The 25,425-nt window shown below is 46.3% G+C and overlaps 1 protein-coding gene across 2 annotated transcripts in view; it reads right to left on the bottom strand.

Moving 5' to 3' along the window:
• The window catches only part of AUH (AU RNA binding methylglutaconyl-CoA hydratase), a 150,898-nt gene that overhangs the window by 66,332 nt on the left and 59,141 nt on the right, over positions 1–25,425 (bottom strand). For both annotated transcript variants that reach the window (XM_080819665.1, XM_080819666.1), the window contains 2 exons: positions 21,163–21,255; positions 19,618–19,674 (listed from right to left, as the gene is read on the bottom strand). In XM_080819665.1, the coding sequence (XP_080675791.1) occupies positions 19,618–19,674; positions 21,163–21,255 (150 nt within the window). The remainder of the gene's footprint in view (positions 1–19,617; positions 19,675–21,162; positions 21,256–25,425) is intronic.

Raw genomic sequence — 25,425 nt, 5'->3', positions numbered from 1 at the left:
GCTTCCACGTCCTGTCCATTATGTGGAACCCAGGGCACAAAACAGCAGTTCAGTGTCACGGGTCCCACACAACTGACAGTGGAGACGCAGCCGCTGGACAGGGCCAGGATTCCGGTGACAGCACCTACCCACTTATCTTCACAGCTGCGGCCAAGGGGCCACACATCAGGGAGACCACCACAATCCCCACTAGAGACAGAAAAACCAGCAGGTGCCACCTGAGTGCTCCATCCGCCCTGCTCAGGTGGCTGAGGAAGGCCCCTGTGCCCACCTGGCAGCCCAGCACCGTGGCTGCCGCCCAGAAAGCCTGGACCTAGTGGCCAGCCGGGCCGCGTCAGCAGGTCCAAGAGGACAGCGGCCAACGAAGTCACAGTTCCTGACTGGCTGTTGCGTCGGGGTTCAGAACATACAGGAAGCGGACAGAAACACCCACTGCCAGTCGCCCCCCGGGGGCGTGTCTGCAGACTTTAAAAGCCACTGCCTCACGGTGGGGCTTGCAGTCAGCCTGCGCCCAGATGCTCACTGAGATCTTCCCCTCTGGGGCACCGACAGGGCTGCCGCAGCCTCCACGACGGGGAGTCACTAAGGATGAAGCAAGCTGCTCGGACAAAAACAGTTTTGAGAAACAGCTAAGAGCTGCGGCAGAGGAGAACGACAAGGCTCACTTCCGGGACTGGGAGAGGTGGCGGTCCCACCGAAGGCAACAAAAGCCAACACAGACTCAAAGAGATGGAAAAACCCAGAGGATGCGTCCCAAGGAAAAAACCAAGACAAGGCCTCACAAAAAGGCCTTAATGAAATGGCTATCAAAATGAGGACCCTAAAAATGCCCACCGAAGACGGAGACGCATCTGAGAACAGAGTGGCAGTTTCAACAAAGAGCAAACAAAAGGTGGCAGACAGAAGTCACGGCCTTGCAACACAGGACGGCCACTGTAGAATACCACGGGGGGTTCAAGACAGACTCAACAGAGTGAAGGAAGGAACAGGGACCTCCCGAGCAAAGTGGGGGTGCCCGTGGGAGGAGGATAGGAAGGAGAAAAGTTTAAGAGGCTCATCAAGACACCACGAAGAAAGCCGGCGTGCACATCATGGAGGCCCCAGGAGGGGAAAAGAGAAAAGGGCAGAACGCTTCTTGAGAAAATAACGGCTGGAAATGCCCCTAGCCTGGGGGATTAAGGACATAAGGTTCCAGGAAGTCCAGAGAGTTCCACACAAGAAAAACCCAAAGAAACCCACATTCAAGACATATAACCAAAATGCCAAAAGTGAAAGGTAAGCGACACTCTCAAAAGCAGCCAGACAAATACAACTCGTTATAAACCAGGGGCCTTCCCCAAGACCAAGGGCAGATTTTTCAACAGAAACTCCAGGCCAGGACGGAAGGGCACGGAATGGTCGAAGTGCTCAAACAATGAGACTTCCAGCTGGGAATGCCAGGCAAACTGTCCTTCCGAATTGGAGAGAGTTTCCTCAAATCACTGCTAGACTGGCCTTCCAGAACTATATTAAAGAAATGGCGTGAAGCTGAAATGAGAGGCTGCTAATTACTAACAGGAAAACCTATGAAAGTACGAATCTCCTGGCAAAAATAAACAAAAAGTCCAGAGTAACGTAATGCTGTGAAGGTGGTGGGTTAATCGCTTATGTAGCTAACACGAGGCAACATGGAACAAGCGGTCAAGCGACTGTCACCCCAATGTGTTAACGCAGCACGCAAGGATGTAAATAAAATGCATCATCAGAAGCCGCAAACACGGAGGGGGGCATGACACGCAGACGGCACTCCAGCTTCACCCGACGTTGATGAATCTAAGTTCTGTGATGTGAGCGTCACGGTCACCACACGCGCAAACCGACAGCAGACGCACCGAAGATCAAGGGCGGGGGGGGGGGGGTCCGCTCCCCACACAGCAAGCCATCAAGCCACAAAGGAAGACAGCCCAAGAAGGAAGAAAAGGAATTACAAAATAGCAAGAAAACAATTAGCAAAGTGGCAGTAAATATGTACTTATCGATAATTACTCGAAGTGTGAAACGAGATGTCCAGTCAAATGAAACAGAGCGGCTGAATGAATTAGAACAAAGTAAAAGCTGCCCAGGAAAGGCGAAGTGGAGATCACAGGACACGCGCGAACGCACAGTGAGGCGGCGGGAAAAGGCCTTCCACAAAGACGGAGCCCAAGACGGGACGGCCACTTCGGTACTGCATGCAGTGAGCTTTAGGACAGAGACTGTCATAAAAGGAAAAAAGGGGGCGCCTGGATGGCTTTGTTGGTTAAGTGTCTGCCTTTGACTCTGGTCATGTTCCCAGGGCCCCGGGATCGAGCCCCACGTCAGGCTCCCTGCTCAGCGGCAAGCACGCTTCTCCCTCTCCCTCTGCTGCTCCCCTGCTCACTCTCCCTCTAATAAAATCTTCAAAAAAAAAAAAAAAAGACAAAGAAGGCTGTTATGGAACGACAGTAGTCAATCCAAGAAGAGAATAGCACATTTACAAATACTGATGCATAAAAGCACCTAAATAAATAAAGCGGACATTAACAAAAAGGGGAAAACAGACACCAGTACAACAGTAACGGGGGACTTTAACACCCAACTACACCCCAATGTACAGACAGTGACGATAAGGAACCGATAACAAAACACTGTTCTAAATGACACATTGGATTGGGTGGACTTAACAATCGTTTATAGAATGTTCTATCCTAAAGCAAGAACTTTCTTCTCAAGTGCGTGTGAAATACTCTCCGAGATAAATCATAGGTTAGGCCACAAAAAAGGTCATTAAACTGAAGGACAATGAAATCACACCAAGCATCTTTCCAACCACAATGGTATAAAGTCAGCAATCAATTAAAGAAGAAAACCGGAAAATTCCTAAGTACGTGGAGCTTAAACAACGCAGAACTGAACAACCAATGGATCGAAGAAGAACTCAGGAGCACATAACAAGTCACCCTGAGACCCCGAGAGCGGGTAAGGTGGAGCAGGGCCCTGAGCTCACCTCCGGCCGCGGCCGCACCAAGGTAACAGCTACATATAAAGCATCTGCTCTTAGAACATTCTGAAGATCAGCACAACAGATCATTCACTACCGAAGACATTAAAAAAAAAGGAAAGAAAAAGAAGCCACATCCAGAAGGGTAGGAAGGACATACACGGAGCCAGGAACCAAACCTCCGGCACGATGACCACAAGCAGGAGGGATGTCACAGGCACGGAGGGCACCGCTGAGGAGCGAGGGGATCACGCCCCACACGGGGCACCCCCAGCCCCGTGAACTTGCGGCGAGAAGTTCTAGCTCTAAAGTCAGCAGGGCTTCACTCCAGGAAAGCCTGATGACTACAGGAAACCAACGCTGTTCTCAAAGGGCCACCGTGCTTTACCATTTGGTCTCAGACACAGCCCAGAACAGCAGTTTGAAAACAGCCTGAGCTATATATGAAGGAGATTTACTGAGTAATTTTAGGGCATGTGCCACAGGGGCAGGAATGTGTAAGTGCTCTGTCGGGAACAGAAGAGTTGGTGGTGCCAGGTTTCCATGCCCTCTTTCGGTCTACCTCACTAGATGCTTGTGGGAGCCACTTCTGAGACTTTCGATCTACGTTCTTAGCACCCCTTGCCGCCCCCCCCCCCAACCTGGGGCATTCCCCTGAGAACACACCTGCGCCAGGCAGGCACCCACCAAAGCAGATGCACCTCACCAGCACACACAGTGGACATCGTGATCAGGACCACCATTCACCCTGAGTGATCAGCACTCTGCCATGAGGATGGGAAGGGGTGATCCACCTGCCTGAGCCTGGTTAGGACCCGTACACCAAAGCAACTCCTGCCCTGGGAAGTGAGCCCCCTCACCAGTGTGCACACAGCAGTTGTTACTGGGGCCTGTCAGCCAGCTGTGCCAAGAGCTAGCCCCACCCAGCAGCAAGCCCTCTGTAGCTACAGACTGGGGGGACCTACCCTTCTCACCAGTGTGTCCACAGTGGACAAGGCCAGTCACTGCAATAAGCTGGCTGAGAGCCAGCCCCACCCAATAGCACACCCACAGCAGACACAACCCAGGGTTCTCAGCCAGCCCCTCCAGCGGCCAGCCCCACTCGCCGGCACGCCGGCAGCAGTCACAGCCCAGTCGCAAGATGGCCCATGCACCTCAGTCAGGGGACATCCACAGAGCACCTGGATCTGGTGACCAAGAGGGATTGTGCTACTCAGACCCAAAGAAAGCTTGCTACATGAGGCCATTACTCTGAAGAACAAGAGATCTAGCCAGTCTACCTGATGCACAGAAGAAAAGAGACCCCCAGATACAGTAAGACAGAGGAACATGGTCAGATGAGAGAATAAGACAAAACTTCAGGAAGCAAACTAAGCAAAATGGAAATAATAAATCTACCTGATAAAGAATTCAAAGTAACGGTCTTAAACATGCTCGTGGGGTTGGAGAGAAAAGCTGATGAACTGAGTGAGTACTTCAAAAAAGATAAAGAAAATGTAAAGAAGAAGCTATCAAAGCTAAAGAATCCAATAACTGAACAGAAAACCACACTGGAGGGAGTAAACAGCAGAGCTAGATGATGCAGAACAAATCAGCAATGGGAGACAGGGCAGCGGGAAGCAACTAAACTGAATGATAAAAAGATAAAAGAGTTTTAAAAATGAGGATTGGTTAAGGGACCTATGAGACAGAAATCAAACACTAAATTCACATTATAAGGTCCCAGAAAGAAACGGGAGAAACAAGCACAACATTTATTTGAAGAAATAGTAGCTGAAAACTTCCCAAAACTGAGGAAAGAGAGATCCATGTCCAGGAAATACAAAGAGCCCCAAACAAGATGAACCCTGGTAGATCCACACTGAGACATATGATAATTAAAATCACAAAAATTAAAGACAGAGAAACTTAAAAGTAGCAAGAGAAAAGCAAATAGTTATGTATAAGGGAAAACCCATAAGGTTATAAGCTGATTTTTTAGCAGAACCACTGCAAGTCTTAAGGGAGTGACATGACATATATTCAAAGAGCAGAAAGGAAAAATCCTGCAACTAAAATATGCTTTATCTGGCAAAGTTTTTCAGACCTGAAGAAGAGTTAAAGAGCTTCCCACACAAACAAAACTTAACAGAGTTTATCATCACTAAACTGGCTTTACAAGTAATATTAAAGGGACTTCTTTAAGAAGGGGGGGGGGCAGGGAGAGACCATCCATAACTAGAAATAAGAAAATTATGATAGGAAAAAAATTCGTTGATAAAAGCAAAGCAAACATATAGTAAAGGTAGTAAATCAATCCCTTATATGAATAGTATAAAGGTTAAATGATAAAAATAGTAAAAATAATTGTATCTATAAAAACTAATTAATTAGGGGATAAAAAAGATTTTAAAAAGTTTAAAATATGACTTTGTACACATATAATGTAGTGCTTCTGGAATGTGTTCAAACATAAGTGAACAACAACTTAATATAAACTGCTACGTGCACATAAGATGTCACATATGAATCCCAGGGTAACCACAGAAATCAAAGGGGAGATCAAGAAATATCTGAGTAAAAATGAAAATGGAAACATGACAGTTCAAAATCTTTGGGACACAGCAAAAGCAGTTCAAAGAGGGAATGTTTATAGCAATGTAGGCCTACCCATACAACAAAAAAGAAAATTTCAAAGAAGCAATCTAACGTTACACCTAACGGAAACGGGCAAAGAACAACAAAGTCCAAGGTTAACAGAAGGAAGGAAAAAATAGAAATCTGAGTGGAAAAAAATTAATTAAGAGCAAAAAAGTAAAAAATAGAAAAGATGAATGAAACCAATAACTGATTCTTTGAAAAGGTAAACAGAACTGATAAACCATTAACTGGACTAAATCAAGAAAAAAAAAGAAAGGATTCAAATAAATAAAATCAGAAATGGAATAAAAATTAAAACCAATACCACAAAATACAAAGAATTGTAAGAGACTACTAGGGAAAACTTGTGTCAACAAATCAAGGAACTTAGGGAAAAAATGGGTAAATACCTAGAGGCACACAATCTTCCAAGACTGAATCAGAAAGAAATAGAAAATCTGACAAGACCAACAAGACCAAGTAATGAAACTGAATCAATTAAAAAAAAATAGCAACAAACAAAATCCATGACCAGATGGCTTTCAGATGAATTATACCAAATATGTAAAGAGGTATTAGCCATCTTTCAGTGAAACACTGGAAATTTTTCAGAAACAAGACATGGACATCAATTCTTCCTATATAGTACTGGAAGTCCTAACCAGAGCAACTAGGCAAGAAAAATAAAATGCATCCAAATCTTAAAAAAAAAAAAAAAAAAAAAAGAGTGAAATCTGTCACTGTCTGCATATGACATACTGCATACAAAATATCCTAAATAATCCAGCACAGAAATGTTAGAACTTATGTATGAATTCAGCAAGATTGCAGGACATAAAATCAATATACAAAAATCAGTTGCATTTCTACACAATAATAACGAACTATCAAAAAGAGAAATTAAGAAAATAATCCCATTTATAATTATGTTAAAAAGAATAAAATACCTAGGAATATATTTAGCCGAAGAGATGAAAGACGTGTGCCCTGTGCCCTTAAAAAGTATATGACATTGGTAGAAGAGACTGAAGACTGAGCAAACAGAAAAATATTCCTTGCTCATGGGCTGAAAGCAGTAATACTGTTAAGCTATTCATACTACCTAAAGCAATCTGAAGATTTAATACAATCCCCATCAAAATTCCAATGACATTTTTTTTTTTTATATTTTTTTTAAGGTTTTATTTATTTATTTGACAGACAGAGATCACAAGGAGGCAGAGAGGCAGGCAGAGAGAGAGGAAGAAGCAGGCTCCTTGCTGAGCAGAGAGCCCGATGTGGGGCTTGATCCCAGGACCCTGGGATCATAACCTGAGCCAAGAGCAGAGGCTTTAACCCACTGAGCCATCCAGGCACCCCCAATGACATTTTTTAAAAGATTTTTATTTATTTATTTGAGAGAGAGATCACAAGTAGGCAGAGAGGCAGGCAGAGAGAGAGAGGGGGAAGCAGGTTCCCCGCTGAGCAGACAGCCTGATGCGGGGCTTGATCCCAGGACCCCAGGATCATGACCTGAGCCGAAGGCAGAGGCTTAACCCACTGAGCCACCCAGGCGCCCCTCCAATGGCATTGTTCACAGAACTAGTACAGAGACTCCTAAAATTTGATGAAACCACTAAAGACCACCAAATAGCCCAACTAATGCTGAGAAAGAAGAACAAAGCCGGAGGCACTGTGCTTCCTAATTTCACATTTTTTACAAAGCTTCAGTAATCAAAACAGTATGGTTTGGACATAAAAACAGACACATGTACCCATAGAACATAACAGAAAGCCCAGAAATTAACCCATGCATATATGGTCAATTAATGTGACAAAGGAGCTATGAATATACAATAGGGAAAGGGGAGTCTTTTCAATAAATGGTGCTGGGAATGCTGTTGAACAGTCATATGCAAAAGAATGAAACTATACCAGTTTCTTATACCATCCACAAAATCAAGTCAAAATGGATTAAAGACTTGAAGATAATACCTATAAACATGAATCTAAAGGAAAAACATAGGCAATAAGCCCCTTCACACTCGTCTCGGTGACATAGGTTTTTGGATTTAACACTAAATGCAACGGCACCAAAAGCAAAACTAAACAGTGGAAGTACATCAAACTAAATCTTCTGCTCAGCAAAGGAAACCATCAATTAAGTGAAAAGGTTACTTACAGAATAGAGGAAAATATTTGAAAATCACATATATGATAAGGGACCAATATCCAAAAAATAGATAAAGAATCCATACAACTCAACACCAAAAATACAAACAGATTTACAAAATGGTCAAAGGATCTGAACAGACATTTTGCCAAGGGAGACAGAGAGAGAGCAAACAGGTCACAAAAAGGTGCTCAACATCACGAAACCTGAGGGGAATGCAGATGAAAACCAAAATGAGGTACCACCTTACCGCCGTGAGAATGGCTATTACCAAAAAGACAAAAGGTAACTAGCGCTGATGAAGGTGTAGTGAACAGTGAACCCTTGTGCACTGTTGGGGAGAATGTAAATCAGTACAGCCTCTAGGGCAAACAGTATGGAGGTTCCCCAAAAAGGTAAAAATAGAAATACCATATGACCTAGCAACTCCACTCTGGGTAGTTCTCTGAAGGACATGAAAACACCAACTCAAAAGAAAAACGCATTCCCATGTCCACTGCAGCATTAATTACAACAGCCAAGATACGGCAGCAACCTAAGTGTTCACTGACAGATGAATGGATAATTCAACTGTGGTGTCTATTCTACAATGGAATATTATTTAGTCATAAAAAGCAGTAAGTCCTGTCATTTGTCCACAACCTGGATCGACTTTGAGGGCATTATGCTAAGTAAGTAAAATAGGTTAGACAAAGACAAATAGGAGATGTTCTCACTTATATGCAGAACCTTAAAAAAAAAAAACAACCACAAAATCATAAAAAAAAAGAAAACAGACTGGCAGTTGTGAGAGGTGGGGGCTGGGCATGATGGTGAAGACAGTTGAAAGGTGCAAACTTCCAATCACACAATAAACCAACCCTGAGGTTGTAGTGAGTGCCCTGGCGACTACCGTTAGTAACACTGTGCTGCATAATAAAAAGTGGCTAAAATTAATGACGAAGTTCCATCAGAGAAACAACACTTTGTAACTTCGTGTGGTAATGGATGCTAACTAGATTTAGTGCGGAGATTTTCTACAACATATACACATAAAAGAGAACCATAGTATTGTACACTGGAAAACAACTTAACATCACATGTCAACTGTATCTTAACACAAAATTAAATAAATAATAAACAATGCAATTAATGGATGCATGCACAAGTATTCACTTAAAAACTCAGAGCTCTTCCTCTTCCAGCCATGATATGGTAGCAAAGACTTGATTTACCATCTGCCTGACACAGCCAAAATTCAGTTTTCATGACAGTGGACAAGAGGCAACATGGGACAGTGATGACAGGAAAAACAAGCAAGGTGAGCGCTACTTCTGCACAAACTTATCATCCAGAAAGAGCTGCTAGGACACAGTACAGAGAGGCAGAAGGAGGCCAAACCCAGTGCACCTTCAGTGAAAGATGAGCTGTGACCCTGAGGGACCTGGGTAATAGTGTGTGAGACAGAGGTGAGACTCCAGAAACCTGAAGAGACTCCCTCCTGAGTATGCATCAGAGTCCTGAGCACTACACATGTGAAGAAATTCCTCAAGGCCCAGGAAAGAACCACGTAAAGGGAGCAGAGTCAAGAACCGCAAAAAATACGAAGCAAAGGAGGAGGAAGAAAACTATACCGAGGCACAACGTAATTCAAGCTGCTCACAGCCAGTGATACGGAGAAAATCATAAAGCAGCTCTAGAAAAAAACATGCTGTATTGAAAGAACAAAGGTAAGGATGACAGCAGAGTCCTCACAAGAAAAAAATATTCAGCTAGGATAACGTTGTTGCAACATCTTCAACGTACTGAAAGATAAATAATGCCAACCCAGAACGCTATACCCAGCAAATATGCTTTCAAATACAGAGTTAAAGACTCTTTTGGATATCCCAAAGCCAAAGGAACTCATCAGCAGTGAACGTGCACTACAGAAATGTTACAGGAAGACGGATATTGGTAACAATTGCAAGTATGTGTCTACACAAAGGAATAAACGAAGTGGAAACAACTACAGAAATAAATATATGACATTTTCCTAATTACTTACATCTCTTAAGAATAATAGATTTTGGGGGGTGTCAGGTGGCTCAGTTGGTCAAGCATCTGACTCTTGAACTCAGCTCAGGTCTTGATCTCAAGGTTATGAGTTCAAGCCCTACACTGGGCTCTGCACTGGGCATGAAGACTACTTAAAATTTTTAAAACAGAGTAATAGATTTTTTTAAACAAAATTAATCATGAAGCATGGGCTTAAAGCATACATAGAAGTTTAAAGTGCATAACAATGATAGCACTTATATAAAAGTACTTACTATAACCTTCCTGTATATGAAATGTTTTACTTATGTGATGGTAGTCTGTCATAATGAAAAAGGTACAGTTCCTGCCCTAAAGCAATCAATAAAATAAAGAATAATAGTGAATAAGTCAACCAAGGAAATAAAACAGAATCATAAAAAAATATTCAATTATGCCATACAACGGCAGAAAAAAGAAAAAAGGGGAACAGAAACAAGAAATAGAGAATAAATATGAAAATGAGAGATTTTTAAATATCAATAATCGTATGAGTGGTAAACAGTCTGAATATTCGGATTGAAGGCGGCCATCGTGAGACAGGATGACAAAGCTAGACCCAGCAATATGCTGCCTACTAGCAACATGCTTTAAATAAAAAGACACAAATAGCTTAAGAATAAAAAGGCAGGAAAGAGCAGATCAGGCTAATACCACCCAAAGTAAACCAAAGTAGTCACGTAAATACCAGGCACAGCAGAATTCACAGCAAAGAATATTACCAGGGATAAAAAGATTATTTTAAGATACAGAGAGCAACCCATCATAAGACATGACAAAACTAAGTAATTCTACACTTAACAGGGCCTCAAAATACTTGAAGAAAATACTAACAGAACTGAAAAGAGAAACAGAAAATTCACAATTATAGTTAATTCACATTTACAGAACATTCTGCCAAACAACAGAACATAAAATTTGATCAGGAAAAATTAACGATCATGGAGCACTTGGGTGGCTCAGTGGGTTGGGCCTCTGCCTTCAGCTCAGGTCATGATCTCAGGGTCCTGGGATCAAGTCCTGCATCAGGCTCTCTGCTCAGTGAGGAGCCTGCTTCTCCCTCTCACTCTCCTTCTGTGTTCTCTCTTTCTCTCAAATAAATAAATAATACCTTAAAGAAAAAAGAAAAATTTACGACCTAACAAAATAAAGAGAGTTACACGATATTCATGGGTCTCAAGAGTCAATGATGCTAAGATCGAGTCTCTATAAACTGAAACTAAACACAGTCACAAACTCCCGGGAGGATTTTCTGTAGAAATTAACATGTTGATTCATATGGCAATGAAAAGAATATAGATTAGACAAAACAACTTTGACAAACACGTAAGAGGGCTAACAATACCTATTTTCAAGATTTATTTTAATGCTACAGTAATCAAGACCATGCGGTTTTGGTATCAAGATAGAAAAAGATTAATGGAACAGAAAAGAGTCCAGATAGAATCCTACACATACATGGACTCGCATTTCTGACAAAGGTGCAAAGGTAAGTAAGAGAACAGAACATTCTTTTCAACACACGGTGCTGGAACAATCAGACGTCTATATGCAAACATTTATCAGTCCATACAGTACACTATACACAAAAATGGACTCAAAATGGATCATAGATCTAAGTGTAAACCAAAACTACAGAAGTTCTAGAACAAAACATAGGAGAAAACCATTTATGACTGTAGTTTAGGTGAAGATTCCATACACACAACACCAACATCATAATCCATGAAAGAGTAAGTTGATAAACTGAACTTCATCAAAATTAAGATTTTGTTCTTTCAAAGAACTGCTGAGAATAAAAAGTCAACTCACAGATGGAAAGAAAGTCTTTGCAAAGCATATACCGGAAAAAGGACTTGTATCTATAAAAATAAGAAGAAAACACATCAAGAATTTAAAACTCAGTAATAAAACAATCCAATTAAAAATGGGTAAAGAGGGGTGCTGGGTTGCTCAGTCAATTAAGCGTCTGACTCTTGATTTTGGTTCAGATCATGATCTCAGGGTCCTGAGATCAAGCCCCGCTTCAGGCTCCACACTCAGTGCAGAGTCTGCTTCTCCCTCTCCCTCCCCACGCCTGCTGCTCTCTCTCTCTGTCTCTCCCTCTCCCTCTCTCTCAAATAAATAAAAACGCTTTTTTAAAATGGGTAAAAGATCTGAGGAGATACAACATAAAAGAACCAGAGATGTCAAGGAAGCACATGAGAAGATGCTCAACATCATTAGACATTAAGGAACCGCAAATCACATCCACAGGAAGATTGTGCCAAGCTCGGCAACGATGCAAAAGAAAAGGGAATTCTCATTCCTTCTGCTGGGAACTCTCACACATGCTGGTCCAGCCAAGTGGGACAACCAGTTTGGCCATTTATTAAAAACATAAATACGTACTTAATCATATGAAGCCATTCCCATCCTAAGCATTTACCCGAGATAACTGAAAATGTATGTCCACACAAAGGCTGGAGTGTACAGCAAATGTGTACAATATATACAAATATTTACAGCAGCTTCACTCGTAAGACCCCCGGAACTGGCGATAAGCCAAGTATCTATCCAAAAGTGATCAAGCTGTGGTATACTGATACAATGCAGTGTCGTTCGGCTACAAAAAGGAATTAAGTATTGAAATTCACTATAAAATAGACGAGTATCAAAATAACTATGCTGAATAAAAAGGCCAGGCAAAGATTACAAAGACTATTACATTTACGTAGAATTCTAGAAAATGAAAACTAATCTATAGTGACACAGAGTGGTTCAGTTGTTGCGTGAAAAAGCTTTTGGGGGTGATATATTTATTATCTTAGCTATTAATGGTTTCACGGGTATACAAACGTCAAAACTCACCAAATATTTTTGCTAAAAATACATGCAGTTTATTGTGCATCAATTATAAAGTAGAGCTGTTAAAGGTATCTTAAAAATAAGAAAAATTACAGCAAATCACCACTCAGGAACAACACAAGTCATAACAGAATGAGTGTCAGTACCGCCAACATGCCGCCTAGCATCATGTGGACACACCTTCAAGTTCACTCTCTCTCTCTTCTGTCATCTCTATTCGGTATTCAGTCCATCCACCTGCTTCTTATTTTGGCTAATGTATTTTTCACCCCTAAAGTAGGATACTCTGTATCTTTTATTTCTTTTCTGAAACTTGCTGTATTTCCAACTGTTTGTGTGGCGTAAGGCCTAAAATTAAGGCCCAACAGCACGTGCTTCCTACCATCTAGGGACACCAGATGAACAAGTGGCCTGAGCACAAGCTCCCCTCCCCACTCTGCTCCCATGGATAAGTGCCCAGACAAACAGCCCTCCTCACTGAAGAGACCAGGCCGGGTTCCCACTTATCTCCGGGGAGTGGGTTCCAGGGTCAGACCAAGGAATCATTCCAACAAGCCCGCCAGGGCACCTGGCTGGCACAGTCTGGACCACGCGACTCTTGCTCTCAGGTTCCTGAGCTCAAAAAAAAAATTAACAAGAAAAAAAACAAAAGCAAAAACAAACAACAACAAACCAAGCCTACCACATCCTCCTGTGGGACTCCTGGGGCAGTCCACCCTCCCATCGCCACGAAGCCGGCTTCTCACAGCCACGCTGGATCCTCTACTCCAGACCACACCCTCTCTGTGGCCCCGTGGGGTGTCCGCACTGTCCTCCTCCTTTGGAATGGGAACCTATGTGACTGGGAAACTGCTGTCGATCACATCTCTCCGGGGTCAGGCACGAGGTGTCTCGTCATTCCCAGAAACCTAGCACGGGACGCCCTCGTGCACTGACCAGGTGAGGAGCAGGAAACCGGAAGGCTTCACCCTTACTTCTTGGAGCCTTTTTACGGTAAGTGCTTTAAAATCTTTCTCAGATAATTCTAACATCTACAATCTTAGATGGCATCTGCTCAACGTCTTCTCCCATGCAAGTTGAGATTTTCGGGTTCTTCACATGCTGAGTAATTCTGGCCTGGACGTTTCTGTCTCAGCGTTCAGTCAATGCTAGACGGACTCGGGCGACACGTCCCGGCCAGCCTTCTGTGGACTGTGGCTCCAGCGCCGCCATGTTCGTGAGGACTTCGGCCAGTTTCGGATCTGGGCAGTGATCCGTCTCTCGGTTCAAATCCTCAGAGTCTGATCTTCTGTGTAGAATCAGACACACGCATGCACAGCCCAAGAGTGAGTCAGGAGTTCACAAGCGACGTGAAGGGATCTCCTTCCTACGTTCCCCCCTCTTGACCATCTCTTGGTATTTTCCAATGCCCTAGGGCTCCCCCGTTTTGGACCTCCATCCACAACACTGGGCTTGTCTATACCTTGCTCTATCTTGCACTTTCAACAACTACACCTACGTCCAAGGCAAAATGCAGACAGACAGCGAAAATAAAGCAGCAGGAACTTGCCCCCACCCCGTTGAGACAGCAGCTCTTGTGACTGAGGAAGGTTCTCTTCCCTCTGAATTCCTGACGTTTCAGGTTCTGGCTGCCACAGCGCTCCCTACCAAGAGACTCGCCTCCTGGGGCGCCTGGGTGGCTCCGTGGGTTAAAGCCTCTGCCTTCGGCTCGGGTCATGGTCTCAGGGTCCTGGGATCAAGCCCCATGTTGGGCTCTCTGCTCAGCAGGGAGCCTGCTTTCCTTCCTCTCTCTCTACCTGCTTCTCTGCCTCCTTGGGATCCCTGTCAAATAAATAAATAAAAATCTTAAAAAAAAAAAAAAAAAGAGAGAGAGAGAGACTCGTCTCCCATTTCCCAAACCTGAACAAGAAAGATTCTCCTGAAGTTCTCTCTGGCTGTGCCAATGGTCCTGTCTGGGATTTTTTTTTCTTTTTCTTTTAGACCAGAGGGATGCATGCCAGGAAGAAACCGAATTCATATTTTTATTTTCAGCCCACAGCACTCTCCTAAACTTCACATTTGCACAACCAACTGCTTAATACAGCACTTGGACGTTTAACAATTATTTTTAACCAAACAATATTCCTCACGGTCTCTTCTAAACCTGCTCTTCCCACACCTCTGTTGAAGGGAACCTTTTCTTCTCAGTGACTCCAGCCAGAATCCTCGCAGCCCTTCGACGCACGCCTCCCACCTGTCGGGAGAGTCTCCGAAGCGCAGCACACGCCCGACGTCCCCCGGCGCGTCCCAATCCAGGCCCCGTCCCCCCACCTGAACCGCAGCCACAGGCTCCCAGCAGGCACGGCCCCGCCTCTCGCTGGCCCCACTGATGCGGGCCCTCGACGCAGAGACCAGAAAAACCTTTAAAAAGCCTCAGACTGCACTGCCCTCTGCTGAGAACCTGCCGTGGGCCCTTCCCGTGGGGCGGACGCAGTGAGGCCCGACGCGGACCCCCCCTCGCTTCCCCGACAGGAGCTGCCGCCGCCTCCTCCCGCCCGGGCCGCCGGCGGTGCGGGGGGGACGCCGCAGGCCGAAACGCCCTCCCTCGGCCTGTGCGGCTCCTCTCAACGCCCACCAGTCTCCTCGCCGAGGCCGCTTCTGGGCCCCGCGGGACAGGGCGGCCCGGCCCCGCGCCCCCTCTGTCCAGCACGCGCTCCTGCCCCGCTTCCCGGCGCGCTGGCGGCCAAGCCCCCGGCCCGGATCTCTCCGTCCCGGTCCCGGCCGCCGGCGCGCCGCTCCACGAGCACGTCCTGGGAGGAGAAGGAATACTCCTCGGGCACCGAGCCCCGGGTGTGCGCCAGGCGCGCGGCGGTGGGACCGGAGGCGGAGACCGCGCCGAGAAGCCACCTCGGAGCCCTCGTCCACGGAGACCCGGGGCGGACACGAGCCGCGCTGCTGCTCTTTCAACCGCAACTCCCCGACCGAAACGGCCGGGGCCTGTCCGGGTCCAGCGACTTGGTCTCGGCCCGCGCGCCCAAGCACGGGGCCCGGACCCGCTCGGAGCAGCAGGAAGGGTTCCTGACACCAACCCCAAGTCCTCAGGCGAAGCGGCAAGAAACAAAGGCCGGGCACGTGGCCGTCCGCCACCGCTTTGTGCACGCACTTACAAGAAATGTCCTCAACTGTCACAAGAACTCTAACCCTCTGGACTTTGTTTTGCTTGGTCCTTGCGAGCGCGTTAAAGGGCAGGATCATCGGAGGAGCCGCTTCTGGAAGGGCACTTCAGTGTGCGCTGCCGGAGCGCTCCCCGCTGGGACGGGCGGAGGAGCCGCAGCTGCCTTCCGTAAGGAGACAGCGGAGGCCGGAGCAGAGCTGTGTGCCGCACGGAGACCCCCAGTGTGATTCAGGATGCTGTGGGAAGGTCTCTGGGGACAATCTTAATTATTTTCAAATTGGCTAGTGCTTTCAATCATTGACATTGTGTATTTTGTATTTTATAGTATGTGTCTATAATCAAACATATATTACAAGTAAAAGTAAAAGTACGGGTTAGAGTATACAATACTCAGTTACATCTAACTTTTCCAATTACATCTGCTACAACACTATTTGAAGAAGTTCAATTCAGATCCGGTAGGTTCTGCATCCCTCTCCATTAACTACTTCCAACAGTTGTCACTGAACAATCTCTCGTCTCCTAGGACACTAAAATTTAGAATACTCATCTAAGAATCATGCTATCAGTGATGGCCCACTCGTACTCATGTTCACTAGGAACATTACTCTCCCCAAAACAACCATTTTTCATTTAACTTGTTTTGAGAAAATTTATAAAATATATCTTAAAAAGAACCGTATTATTACTCTGGCTCAAGCTCAAGTGAAAAAGAAAGAAAGAAAGAAAACCTTTAGAAAGCTAAATGCTAGGCTTTGTCAACAGTTTCCCCGTGAGCTGTCATCACAAAGGGGAAGAAGTGATGCCAACAGGACGGCCAGGGCCACCCAGCGGGGAGTGCAGCCTGTTCGAGCCGGGAGGGACCGAACCCTACCACGGTTTCCCGTGTGCACGCAGCTCAGACCCTGCAACCTGAGGAACCGAACGCAGTCTTCACAGGACCAGGAAAGCAAAGCATTTGCTGTTCCCACAATACTGTCACTCCCGCCCCGTTCTCCACCCCAGGGTGGCCGTCAACAGCTGGTCCCGCGTGAAGTGGATGACCAGCGGAGCTGTGGACACTGACAAGGGCTCAGGGACGAGGGCCACGCTGCATCTACGACAGGAAGCAAGTTCAGCATCTGCTTTTAGCTAAGAGGTCCACCAACAAGGGAGAAAGGAACTAAGTCCACACTGTCTGTTCTAAGAAGCTCTTACAGCAGTTCGCTGCCCACAAGACGACATCTCAGGGATCACAGGAGCCAAGGCAAGTCTGTCAATTTAAAACCAACTTTAAGAAAGGGGAAAAAAACCAAAAAGTGTTATTTTCATCTACAAGAAAGGGAAGGGGAGAAAGGGATATGATGGAAATATCTGTGGGTCAAAACACCCACCAGAGGATTTCTCTCCACAGAGATTTCAGAAGCCCCCCCTTCAGACAGTACACTAAACAGACCTTAGAGAAACGACATTGTTAAAAAAAAAAAAAAAAAATCAAAACTGGGCCTGACTTAGGGTGCGTGAGTAACGATCACACGAACGTGAACATGAACGCAAATGCCTGCATCTTTCTTTATCGAAAGGGCACGTGGCTCCCAGAGAACTCGACTCTCGACAGAAAGTGCGACACAACGGAGATGCACGTGCTCGAGGATGAACTTGAAAGTGTCATTAATTAAAGGAGCAACGGAAACACATTCCCTCAGACTCACTTAGGAAAAAAGACAAAGACAGAAGACGATCCTTTATAAGTAGATGGGAAAATGGTAAAGCATTCTGAATTTTATCACAAATTCACTTAATAAAAATTTTAGAAATAATTATCATCATGAGACTGCACAGTCCAAAATGAATTAAATTTACAAGTGGGTCCTAATCAACGGGTCCCTGGCTGAGGAGGACCCTGAGCAACTTCCGTGCTCTGGAAAGAAGACGCTAGTCCCCAGACCCAAAAGGCGGGGGCGGCTCAGGAGCCAAGAGGGAAGGAGCGGGCGCTGGCACTCGGCTTTCTGTAGCGCAGCCAGTCAGGCTGCTTCCCTCTAACCGACACCAACATGATGCTCATGCAGCCGTTCTACCTTCTCGGGCTTTTAATACAAAACATTTCATCTTCGAGATAATGACAAATATCCCAAATACCAAGTTCACCTTCCTCCCACCCTTTATCACTGCCACCCACTAATTCACTGTCCAGAAAAAAATCACCGAAACGTTAAACACCGCTGTATTAGTCTCCAAGGGCTGCTGTGACATATTATCGTAAACTCACTGGCTTAAGAGCACAGAAGTCTCCTCTTACAGTTCTGGAGGACAGAGTCCAAACTCGAGATGCTGGCAGGGGTGGTTCCTTCCGGAGGCTCTGGGCTCCCGGTGGCCGCCAGCAATCCGTGGCCTTCTTGGACCTGCAAACGCTTCCCTTCGATCTCTGTCTTCAACAGGACCTTCTCCAGCTTCTCCTCGTCTCTTCTTACGAGGGCACTTACTATCAGTTTTGAGATTCATTCAGATAATCCAGAATGAGGTCATCTCAAGATCCTTAACACTTTATCTGCAAAGACCTTTTTTCCAAATAAGGTCACACTCACAGGTTCCAGGCTGACCTATCTCGGGGGGCGGGGGGGTGGTGGTGAGAGGGGGGTTGTCACCATTCTACTACAGTCACTGTCTTTCTAGGGTTAGCTATACCCTAATAACCAATAAATGCTTGCTTCTTAAAAGAATGTCAGAAACATCATACTATCCTCCTTTTCCTAAACCTTGTTTTATTTCCAGTATTAGTTTTCTGATAATTCTGTTCAATTGGATCCATTTCCACAGAAATCCTCCTCCCAGCATTTCCGTTAGTCACCGTGAACAGGACTGGCATGGTCGAACAGGCAGTTATCAAGTGCTTTTACCCACAAGAATAGCATTTTCACGGACAACTGAAGTAGAAACCTTCCAGTGAGTCTTACACATGGACCTGGGTAGTCACCAATTTAACTGAATTGTGTTTTAGTTTCTCCCTATCCACCCTAATCAGGATAAGCACTCTTCTAATGATAAGGTTAAACACACAATTTTAACCTGTCCAGGTACAAACATACCTAAAATGTTCAAACGCTGCTTTTAATTTCTACACTGTTACTGGTTTTTTTTACACTGTTACTGTGATTTAATTCATACACTAAGAAATCATCAACGCGCACATCTCAAATGAACCCTACTTTCTGAGAGAACAACTTCATGAAAACTGGAGTCGCTCCAAATTCTCTCATCGGACAAAAAAAAACAAAAATTTCAGATCTACTGGGTGATACAAGATTTCATCATCAGTGTTAGAAAAGTGCTTTCTTAAATGAATCTTCCCAAAAAGCAGCTCACCTATCTTTTTTGTAGTGACAGAAGAAAGACCTCCGCTCCAAATGCAGGCCACCCAGTAACCCCAACCTTTGTCCTGCTGCCCAGAAACAAAAAAGCTGGCATGAACCCTGGGAAGCCCTGCCCACTCCTCCAGCGGGCTCGAACTGTGTGCAGGCCGCTTTCAAAATATCAGTGCAATGTTTCAAGAAAAATGTGGCTGAAAACAATAATTTAAAAATTAAGAATTTATACAGAAATGCACAGGAGACACCACAAAAACAGGGCAGCACCCAACATACCCAGCACCTGCTCAACCACCCGAACTAAAAGAGCACGTTTTACATAAGGACTTTGCTACAAAAGCAAACAATACGGTATTAGTCTCTTCACCCACAATGCCACCTTTTCAATTAACACCCTTTTGCCTTATGCCCTGTTAAGAATAAATCAACAGGCGTGGACACTTCATACCTCCACCAGGAATAATTGCCAACTTCGTCTCAACCAAGCCCATTTTCGCAGAGGAAGCTAAAAAAGGAAGGAAGAAAATTAAGTAAAATCCGTATCATCAGATTCAAATATTACAACTTGGAAAAGTTACTAAAATCAGCTACAAATATCCTGCTTACTAATTAAACCCGTGTCACAAATCTTTTCAAAAGTCACTTCAGAAGGCAGGTAGTTACAGAAATAAGGAAACACCGTAAATGACAGGCATTAGGAGATTCCCGTAACATTTCCTCTTCAAACTGGTCGGCAGTGAGTTACTCTTCGGCGCAGACAGGCCGGGGTTGTAACCGCACGGTTTGACCTGACACTGCCAGGTCCTGTCCTCAGGCTGAGGCCCCATTATTATTGGGGATGAGGCACAAGGCCGCGTCTGACAAGCAGGGTCTCCGGCTGCCTGCAGAGTCCCGCCAATCAAACAGCTTCACGTATCACGTCACATACGGCAGCTTTTCAGGGCCGAGTCTCCGGCTACTTTTGACAAATGGTTTTACTGTTCTGACAGCTGGACAGGGGCCTTCCTTCTGTGTTTTGTTCTCAGGGCTACTTTAAAACCTCTTAATTATTTGTTTGTTTGCATATCCAAATGTATCTAGACCACCTCCCATATCCTAATTCCCACAATCTCACTCTTTCAGAAATGGACTACGGGTACCTCAGCTTTTCCATTTAAAACTCATAATTTCAGACAAGTAGGTAGAGATCTAAAATAAAGTAGAAAGGGGGAAAGAGTCCACATGGACTGGCAGCTACAATTCCCAAGAAATAGTCAAAAGTTTTGGAAAATATAGTTACATGGACTCATTGTGAGCAGGCAGCTGCTTCTGGAGTCACAGTGGGAGCCAGGGGAAGGACGGCGACACACAGCCGGCTGCCTGATGCACCCGCTCCTCAGGGCCAGGGTCCCTTTATGTCACCCCACTGCTCCGGGCCCGTTCCTGTCCCCTCTCCGGGCCCCAGCTTCCCCCCGCAGCATGGAGAGCCTATCACAGATGGCTGCTAGGCCGTGGCATGACGTAATTCACGTCAGGGACCCGGAGCCACGCTGGGCACCGGGTCAGCGCTCAGCACTGGCCAGCACTAATTGTTCTCAGTATTATTTTCATAATCGCCTCATCCCACCCACAGGAAACCAAGCAAGAAGCAAGTGAACCTCAGAGAGATTAAGCTGTCGTTCCTGTAGCTGACATGACTTAAGTGCCTGGACTGGGCACAGGCCACGGATTCGCTCACTGGATCCTCGCAGCAGCCCCTGTCGTTTCCCCCATTTCAGAGGGGGAAACCGATCGGAGAAGGACAGGGCCTGCGACGCACATCCAGTTCTGTCTGACCCGATTCCCATCCTCCTCTCCCCTAGCAGACTGTCTCCGGCACTGGGAAACTTCAGTGCTCCGTCACGCCCCGCGGGTGACTCCTTCTAAACGTTCTACTCAGCACCGGGAAATAGAAGAGCATCGGGAAGCATCTGGAGAGCGAGCACACTGTCCTCTCTGACGGGGCAGTCCTCACCTGCCACGCGAATGTCGCACGCCAGAGCCAGCTCGAGGCCACCGCCTAAGGCAAGCCCGTCGATCGCCGCGATTGTTGGCACCGGCAGATTAGCTGAAACAGAGCAAAGAGTTCATGTTTCTTCGGGAAGATCGTGACCTTACTATGTAATTTATCTTAGACTCTTTTTTGTGAATTTATTTTTAAAAGGGATGCCGTATACAGGATTTTGTAGCCCGTTTGCCTTAAACAAAATAGTCATTTCCTTTGTTATTATTCTTCAAACATGCGACCATTGTGTAGAGTTCCACCAAATAAACATGCAAGAATGTCTTTAAATCTTCCCATATCCCTGCAATATTTCCATAAATATTTTCTGCTCAATTAGCACAATCACAGTTCTGACTTCGTGATTTTTTAAAAATTTTTATTGTGTTATGTTAGTCACCATATAATACATCGGTTTGGGATGAAGTGTTCCAAGATTCATTGTTTACATACAACAGCCAGCGCTCCACGCAACACGCGCCCTCCTCAATCCTCGAGCCGAACGTCCTTTATGAGACGTTTGATTCATACCAATTTCTGTTTGAAATGACTTTGGTATAACTGCGAAGTTCACGATCCTTTATGGGTCACCGTGGAACTCGGAATGACGGTCCCACCCGACGAAGTAACACGTCTTCTCGGAGCAGACACAGGCCGACTGAGCGGCTGCTGGGGCCCCGCCCACTAGTTCTGTCACTGCGGGAGCAGCAGGACCAACGCAGCTCGAGACTGACCCGGCTCTACCCGGCAGCACGTCTCAGAGGCACGCGGCTCGGAGAAGGTCCCGAGGGTCGGCCACCAAAGAGCTCACACCAGACTTTCTTGAGCCCCAAATATTATTTTAATGAGATTCTGTAAACTGGAACATACAGACCTCGTTTTTACAGCTGGTTCAAAAGCTGACTGATTAATTATTATGTGAAGCAGACTTCCTCCTTATTAATTTTATTTCTGACAACAGGAATGTGAAGCGAGGCCGGCCAACCTTACTCCAGGACAAGCAGAACATGGTGCCATCTCTTTCTGACTGCCCTGACGACAAGTAATAGTCACGCGGCGTGAGGTATTGGCTAACGCTCCGGGGTAATCATATCGTAATATATAAATACAGCAAATCAACATGTTATATACCTTAAACTTATATGATGTTGTATGGCAATTATAGCTCCATTTTTGGAAACATAAATAAAATAGAAGGAAGGAAATAGATGATATCATCCCTAAAAATCTCTTTCTTCCAAAGGTATTCTGAAATATGAAATTCCAGTCAGAGACGTGCATTCTTGGACTTTTAAAACATACAAATTTGCTGAAGTACACTGGGTTTCATTCACACACACATGAGAAATTATCAGACTTATTTTACGAGCAACGTCGGAAACGCCGGGACGGAGCACAGACACTCACTGCCCGCGAAGACAAAAGCCCTCCCGGAGAGCAGGGATGGGTGCGGCGCGGGGCAGGCGCCCCCAGCCGTCGGCCCTGCCTGAACGTCCAGGGAAGGGGAGGGCTCGAGGGGCCAGGCCAGACTCAAAGGCCCACCCCGGGCGCACATGGCAGCACATTTGGTGAGCAAACAGACAGCTGTGTCAGGGTCCACCGCCAGAAAATAAATTTAATGAAAAAACAGTATCTGGTAATGTTTATCTAACTAAAAAAAAAAAAAAAAAAGGAAAGAAAGATCAATAAGGAAATTCAACGGCAAGTCCCTCTGAGCGACTTCCAAGATCATCTCAAACCAGGACAAGTCAAGTGGAGTGACTGCGACCCAACTCTCACGCCTTCCTTTCCAGATCCCGGCGACAGAAAGGATGGTGACTTCTAGACTCCTCTCATGTCACTCCCATCAGAACCCACCCCCCAGCTTCTTTCCTGCTCCCGTTGAGGACAAGAGGACAAGCTTCCCGAGGGAGGACAGTAACGGAGGACCGCCCCGGCCGCTGCCCCCGCTGCGGTGCTCCAGCCGCACCCGGCCGTCCCGGGCTGCTGTGGCCCTGCTTCCAGGGACACCAGGAGGCGGTCCTGTAACCAGCGGCCACTATCTGGCCCCTATGCAACTTGCTGCCGCTGATGACCAAACACCAGTGCTGCACACCCCTCCATGAGTTCCTCTCTTCGTCTGCCTGGCGAGCCCCTCTGTCAACTTCCCTTTCTTCCCACTTCCCCTTCTTTCTCAGCCTTCTTCCGCTCCCAACAGACCCTGCGCCCAGGAGGTCTCATCCCCACCCAGAACCTTGACCACACAAGACCAGGGACGTCCAGATCCCTACCTCCGACCCAAGTCCCTGTCAGCCGCACCTCCCTGCCCGCCTGCCTACGGCCACGTCTGCATTAACTCCGCGTACATGCTTCAGCTCAAACCAGCTTCTCTCCTCGCCAGTCCTCCATCCTCCTCCTCGCAGTGTCTCCATCCCCCAAGTTATCCAGGACAGATGCCCAGAGTCGTCCCGGAGGTCCTCCTTCCCACAGCTCACGAAGTGGGAAGCCCCCTCCCTGTCCCACAGTCGGTTCTGGGTCCCCTCATCCGTCGGCAGCAGGAAGTCCCTGCCAGAGCCTCCCCTGCGACTGGCCCTTCCAACGCGCCTTCCATGGTTCCTGGGGTCTAATCTTTCTAAAACGCAAATGCGGTTGTGCTACTTCCCCCGGTTAAAACTGTACAGTGATTGATTCCACACTCGGGATAAAAATGGAGAAAACAATGAACATGGCACAGGAAGCAGCCGATAAACTAGGCTCTGTCCACCCGCCCGACCTCTTCTCCAACCTCAGGCCCGCACTGTATGTTCCGGAAGCGCTTCCCCTCCAGGCCTGCGGACAAGCCGCCCTCCGCCTGGCGCACCCAGCTAGCACCTAAGGGTCTTCCTAGGCACTGCTCCGGGGTCCCTGGCTTCGCATCTCCGCGGCACTCGGCACCCATCCACGCTCTCCTGGCGCAGCGCCTATCGCCGCGCACCCACGCCGCAACGGAGATGAACACCACATGCGCGCGGGTCAGTAACACCCTTCTTCGTACCTGGGACTGCTTCTCCTGTCCCTGTGACATTAAACCTCCTGTTCTCCCTGCTTTTCTTTTCTTTCACTTAGTACTTTAAAGAAATGACATGAATCTACACAGACCAATGCAGCTATGGGAAAGACAGAGCGTCAAGGGTTCCGGAGCGCGGAGCGACCAGAAGAGGACGGGCGTGTTCTCTCTCTGCCTGCCCTACGAAAACGCCCAGCGCACTCCCCTGCGGGACGTGGGCTCTTCTGAGAGCAGAACCACACAGAGGAGCGTAAAGGCCTCTACAGTCAAACCCGGGCCTGAAACATACGCACTCCTGAGTTCCAGCTTCTGAAAATGCCAAGTCCCAGCTGACAGGGGTGGCCTCCCCCTGCAAATAGGGACAAATGCATCTTCTTCCCATCAGATTGTGAACTGAACATGTACACTAGGTTAGGGGTCCACGGAGTGAGCTGACTGTAAATTACAAGAGTAACGTTCCACAAGCTCATGAGCCCCGAAGCGTCCCAGTAAGCATACGGCAAGGTTACGACCCGCGCCCATCTATAACGTCCGTGTTACCACGTCAGGGGACGGACGCTCCAAAAACACCTGGCAAGGCTTTGCTTTACAATTCTGTTAGTTAATGTTATCAAATAAATATCATGCTTAAAAGTCACACTAGCCAACAGAAAGTTTAAAAGCTATTATTTTTTATAAAATGTCATTAGAAGGAAAAAAGAGGTACTACACATTAAAAACACAAATAAAGGGATGCCTGGGTGGCTCCGATGGCTGGGCATCTGCCTTTCGCTTGGGTCGTGATCCCAGTGTCCTGGGATCACGTCCCACATCAGGCTCCCTGCTTGGCGGGGAGTCTGCTTCTCCTTCTGCCTGCTTCTCCCTCTGCTTGTGCTCTTTCTCTCCCTCTCTCTCTAACCAATAAATAAAAGTCTTTTTTAAAACATTAAAAAAATTTTTTAAAAATGCACAAATAAAATGGACTAGTAAAGGGGTGCCTGGGTGGCTCAGTGGGTAAAGCCTCTGCCTTCAGCTCAGCTCATGATCTCAGGGTCCTGGGATTGAGCCCTGCATCGGGCTCTCTGCTCTGAGGGGAGCCTGCTTCCCCCTCTTTCTCTGCCTGCCTCTCTGCCTACTTGTGATCTCTGTCAAATAAATAAAATCTTTAAAAAAAAATGGACTAGTAAATATACCCTCCTTTGATTGTAAGAGGTGCTACAAACAAACATTAT

Source organism: Martes martes (assembly GCF_963455335.1).
Source record: "Martes martes genome assembly, chromosome: 12".
NCBI lineage: Eukaryota > Metazoa > Chordata > Mammalia > Carnivora > Mustelidae > Martes > Martes martes.
This window is presented reverse-complemented; position numbering and strand designations above follow the sequence as displayed.